The sequence below is a fragment of the Cannabis sativa genome, chromosome 2 (genome assembly GCF_029168945.1).
Source record: "Cannabis sativa cultivar Pink pepper isolate KNU-18-1 chromosome 2, ASM2916894v1, whole genome shotgun sequence".
Classification (NCBI taxonomy): domain Eukaryota; kingdom Viridiplantae; phylum Streptophyta; class Magnoliopsida; order Rosales; family Cannabaceae; genus Cannabis; species Cannabis sativa.
In genome coordinates, this window is record NC_083602.1 from 25008399 (window position 1) to 25014097 (window position 5699).

Sequence of the window (5699 nt, forward strand, 5' to 3'; positions counted from 1 at the left end):
CTAATCTAGACATAAATCTGTTATGGAGTTCATTTTCAGCCAAACATCAGAACTACGCAAGCCCAGTTTTTAAATAAGAAGAAAAGAAAATAAAAATCTTGTGACACAAAATAACAGAGAACAAGAGAATATATCTGCATAGTTGACTTGCAGGAGACTTTTGGAATAGAATTGACATTTCTGAAAATCTAATCCTTCTTCAGTTCAAGCCAAAATAAATATATATGGAGGAGGCTTAAAGAGTTATGTGAGCTTTGTTTGTTGGGTTATAGAGTGATGAAGAATGTCACATCCAATATTTCAAGTGGCAACAGTAATGCCACCAGAAGGCTAGATGATCATAGATAAGCCTTGTGAAATAAATGAAAGTTGAAGTTTCTAGAAAATTTCAGTTACAAATTTGGTTAATGACTTCAAAATAAATGGTTCTTCCTATCCTTGGCATTTATAGAACCCCTGTTGAACTTTATTTAATTGGGTCAGTTATAGTCAAGAATGAGGATTTTAACAATGGCAATGAATTTACAGACCAGGCAGAAGAAGTAAATACAGTTGTCACTTGTAATCTTAAAACAAGGCAACAAAGAATAGAGAGCATCCTTATCTCAGAGCAGGGGAGACCCCACAGTTGGAGAATTTTCAACTTCACACACAACCAAACTTTTCACTAGAATTGACATATGTTTTCACCTTATAATAAAAACTCAGATAAAGATTTGAAAGTCATTATCAATGCTACCGCAAATTAAAGTTTGCCAGCAAACTCAAGTAAACATAATTACAATAAAAAAAAATTCAACAAATCATTTGGGTTGTGATTTGAAAGTTCAATAACTCCATAATATCTTCAACTGTAGAAGATTTAATCACTTTAGTAAGAGAACTTTAGGGAGACATGAATGAACTCATGAAAAAAGAGTAGTCAGTAAGTAAACAAAAACACATGAATATCTTTCTGTCTCTGATTTCAACTCTCAATGAAAACGCTATCAGAATTAAATTGCTGAATAGGCAGATATGACTCAAAATGAATGGAATACGCTTTTGTCCATGTCAGACACCTGACTGATGAATCAATACTATGCCCTGTTCTTGTCACAAAATCAACAAGTAAATCCTTTCAAAACAATAATTGACTTTTCTAGTACTGTATTTTATGCTTCTTACCTTGCTGAGATCAGGGTCCAGTTGTACAAGATTTTTCTTCCTTCAATCTTCATAGCCACAAAGAGATAATTGACAGAAAAGCATACTCTAGTATCTATCTATTACCCCAATCATTCAGGTAATGAGATTCGGAAATTTTAATGTGATTTCTGGTCTCTTTGTTGTGCCTTCCATTGCCTCAAATATTTTGTTAAATACATTAAGATTCACTTCTATCTATGCACCTTAATTGCCCTTCTCAACTCACTAGCACTACTCTATATCCTTCACAGGTAAAATGGAAGGCACATCGAAAAGACCAGAAATTAAAGCTTTAAGTATTTACTATCACATTTTCCATAGTGAAAAAACAGAATGAAAAAAACAGGTGAGTACCAAGTTACATAACACTGAACACTGAATTTCTTAGCATAAGACTGCATGGTTAATAATATATGGTGTAAGAATGTCACTAAATTCTTAATAAGTACAAAATTTAAAGTATATAATCTTATAAGCCTGGTACAACCAGAATAAATAGATGAGTAATTGTTTACTTTAGTAAGATTATGAGATTGAATCAAATTAACTTCTTAGAAATATCATCCATGAACAATTCAAATAAGATTACTACGTAAAAAAATCAATACTGAAATCAATGAATTTTGAGTGACATTGTGTGATTCATCCCATATTCAGAAGTGAACACGAAAATGACCATCAGATACAGTAAATAAAGTTTGAGGAGACACAAATGTTCCATAACAACCTTAATCTATCCACATCCCCATTTTCGGTGACCAGAAATGAATTCAATTGCTATTGATGGAAATTAAACATTAAAGAAATTGCAAGTGATTCTCACTAAAAAATGATATCACAATAGAAGCAAAGACAAACTTTTGTTTGAGTAGGCAAAATAAGATTCAAAATCATGATTTTGTTAACAGAATATTCACTAGAGGGGGAAAACATATTGAGAACCAATTTAACATTGTAAGAGGGATATACAACCAGCAGAAGGGGAATGAAAAAAAATGTCTGTGATCTATTCATGTGGCCTAATTTACTGAATAGTGAAGTGAAAAAGAAAAAATAAAACGACAACAAAAAGAACAAATGGATTCATATATAATTTTAATCTGGTGTAATCCAAGCATAGTTGACAAGAATCATCACTACTCACTCACAGTTAGCAAAGCAAATAGCTCTCAATGAAGAACCTTTGCCTCACTCTATTCATTCTTCCAAGCATATAATATCAGGGAAAAACCAAGAGATGACCCTTTACTATCAGAAAATCGCTGCGAAAAAGACCACGGTAAAGCATTCGGGTCGGCTAGAGATTGACTAGACCACAACATCTCGGCAGACAGGCATGTCTTGAACATGAAAACAGCATTCCCAAGTGATGTACCAAAGAGCCAACTGTGGACATCCCAGAAAACTTCAACTGCAAGACCATCAACCAAGATGGTATGGTTTCCCCTGAACTTCCATCTAAGCCTCTTCACTTGCATCAGAGTCTTACCATCTACCCTGATCATAAGGCACGGATCAGTCACTCCAATCGTGTCACATTCTATCACAAGATCATGAATTTGACCATTGTTGCAAAACTGAGCCTTGGTGCTGAAAACCCTCTTACCAAAGATGTGTTCTTTCTTTGCAACAAAAACAGCATCTGAAGGCATAGGAGTTGCACTAGTCTTTTTGAAAGCTTCTTTTCTCAAATCCCCGAGAAGGAGAACCATTTGTCGATCTACCACAACACCCACATAATATCCCTCCAATGGTTGAGGCCCGGATCCAAATTTAGCAGAAGAAAAGTCCCAATATATATCAATCTTACTAGAATACGCTTCTAAACTCTTTGAACCTCTTCTCTTGGAGAACAACCATGGTTTAATATCAACCTTACAGAGACAATGATTCGATGAGTCGTCGATTCCAACTGTAAGGCCTTGACCCATCAAGTTTTTACTCCATGAAACAGTAATCAAGCAAGACCTTCCTCGAAGCCGGCATTGATACACACAAGTAACCAAATTCTGGGCATTCTTACTGCTGCTCGACGAAGAAGAATCCGCAACTTGAACTCCATTTTCACCGAAACAAGATGGGAAATCTCTCATTTTTTTTTCTAATTTTGGCAAAACTTAAATTCACTTTCAAAACTTCACTCTCCACCAATTTAACGAACAACTGGCGTCCAATTTTTAAAAATAAAGAAAGCTCTCAAAACAAAAATATCATAGATAAGAAAAAGGGATAGCAACAGTTCAAAGGGACTGAATCTGTTTACCTCAAATTATCATAAGCCAAAACGAAAAACCCATCTCAGAAATGTTACAATATCTCATTCTCAGCCTTGACTTGATCTGAATGAATAAGAATTTGAAGCATATCTCTCTACACGCACCCAAAAAGAAACCCACTCATCCAAGCTCAGAGAAGAGAAAGCTGAAAAGGAAACAAACACATCAAGATTAACAGACAAAATTTGAGAATGTAGTTTTAGCAAAAAAATAAAATAAATCAAATACAGAAACAGACAAAAAGTATACTTGCTTCACTATCAACCATACCTCTGTCCAAAAAAAATAACAAAAATATTTATTTTTATTTTTTAAAAAAATAGCAAATACCCACCAAAGATAATTCGAAAAAAATACATATAATATAGTACACAAGCGAAAAAAAAGATGAGAGTAAAAATACCTCCTTAACGATAGAGACAGCTATATAAAAGGAAAGACTAAACAAGAACAAAACTAGACTAGTATTGCTGGAAAGGCTGAATTTTTTTTAAAAGAGTACTACTCTACAACACACTCAGAAAAGTGAACTCATTTCCCTTATTATTTCACTAATATTCTCTCTTATATGAATGTGACAGTGAACTCTTTTTTTTTTTTTTAACTGACCTGACATGCCCACATGAGAAAAGAAACCAGAGACCCAAAACGATGCAAGAATTTTCTCTGAGAAAAACTTGGACATAAGTCGAGTACTACTACTATTATTACTACTACACTAGGAAAAGCAAATTCAAGGGGGGAAAAGGACTAGGAAAAAGAAGAGGAATGAAAATAAGGTTTTTAGTTGAATGGAAATTTCATTAATGAACCAAATAATAGTGTGTAATTAAATTAAATAAAAATAAAGGTGGTAACTTCATTTTGTGTGTGTGTTTTTTCTTTTTTCAAAAGTGGGTACGAGAAGAGAGACCGACTCCTATGATCCTATGTAGTATTATTTAATGTAAATGCAAGCACGATTCTGAATTTTAATTATTGCACCTTCACTTATTGAGAGAGAAATGCTAAGACAATCGTGTAAAATATGTATTCAATTTGAGAAATGTTAAAAGGGAACACCAGTAGTGTCAAGCATCCTCCTACGTGTTAATATTGTTATTGGTGTAATTTAGTATCGGGTCCCATATAGTTTAATATAATAGCTTTTAGGGAGTATCGCTAGTCAATCGTAAAGCGACACGTCTTAAGGGTGCTAGACACCACTGGTGCCCAATAGCAATGCTCTTTATATTAATATTGTTATTGGTGCAATTAAATATCGAATCTCATATAACTTAATATAATAATTTTTAAAAAATATCACTATTTAATTGCAAAACGACATGTTTAGAGGTACTAGCAGCACTCATTAAATTTAGTTCTCAAAATCTATATTTATGTATCTATATAAACGAGAAATATAGGCGATGACATGACACCTTTTTAATTCTATTTTAATTTATCTTTTTCTCATATTTTTATTTTTTATTTTTTTGGATGAAAAATCGTGTTTATATTTTTTTATTTATTTTTTAAAAATTTTATTAATTTTACTTTTTAAGACTCGTTTGAAACGTCGTATTAGGTCGTATTATATTATATTGAATTGGATTATATATCATATTTTTATATAATACAATGTTAACCTTTAATTTATACTGAAATATTATATATTTAGGTGTCCATAAAAATTAATACCACATATAGTTTTACATAAAAAAACAATTCAATATAATACTATACAATACAACACGGTGTAATATAGCGTACCAAACGAACCCTTAGTGAGTTATTTTGAAAAAAATATTTCACGTTATTTAAAAATGAATGTGGTATAACACTTAGAGACTATTTATAGATCACTATTTCTTTCACTTTAGTTTGTGCAAAATTAATATTACATCATTTTTGTATGTGTAATTGATGATTCTTATTTAATTAGTTATAACTTTTTATCAATACAACATATATTCTTGATTTTTTTTCAAATTTTTTGACTTATTTGTAATATTTCATTAAATTTTAATTATTTAATTATTTAATTTTATGTTTTTTTATTTGATAAATATCTAAAATTCTTAATAATATTTTTTTTTGACGTGATTTCTTAATAATATTTAAAATAATTAAAAATATAATTTATAAATATCTATATATTTATAAAGCAAAACATAATTTATATTAGTACTTTTGTCATAATCATTTCGCTCAATTTATATCATTTAATTAAATTTTTATAATAAAAGACATAAT

At 31.2% G+C, this 5699-nt stretch overlaps 1 protein-coding gene across 3 annotated transcripts; it reads right to left on the reverse strand.

The window, feature by feature from the left end:
- Window positions 1-2046: 2046 nt before the first annotated feature.
- LOC133028943 (uncharacterized) lies at window positions 2047-4393 on the reverse strand. 3 transcript variants are annotated; one of them, XM_061110345.1, is made up of 3 exons: window positions 4074-4393; window positions 3452-3609; window positions 2047-3351 (listed from the first exon to the last, which is right to left on the reverse strand). In XM_061110345.1, exon 3 carries the CDS (start codon window positions 3279-3281, stop codon window positions 2382-2384), a length of 900 nt encoding a protein of 299 aa, XP_060966328.1. In that variant the 5' UTR covers window positions 3282-3351; window positions 3452-3609; window positions 4074-4393; the 3' UTR covers window positions 2047-2381. The 3 variants fall into 3 exon arrangements, with proteins under 3 accessions (XP_060966328.1, XP_060966329.1, XP_030505695.1); XM_061110346.1 differs by lacking the exon at window positions 4074-4393 and adding an exon at window positions 3735-3797; XM_030649835.2 differs by having other exon boundaries at window positions 2047-3609; window positions 3868-4083.
- Window positions 4394-5699: the final 1306 nt, after the last annotated feature.

Excerpts from the sequence above, each read along its gene's own strand:
- LOC133028943 (XM_061110345.1), bottom strand. The coding sequence starts at position 3,281 with ATGAGAGATTTCCCATCTTGTTTCGGTGAAAATGGAGTTCAAGTTGCG.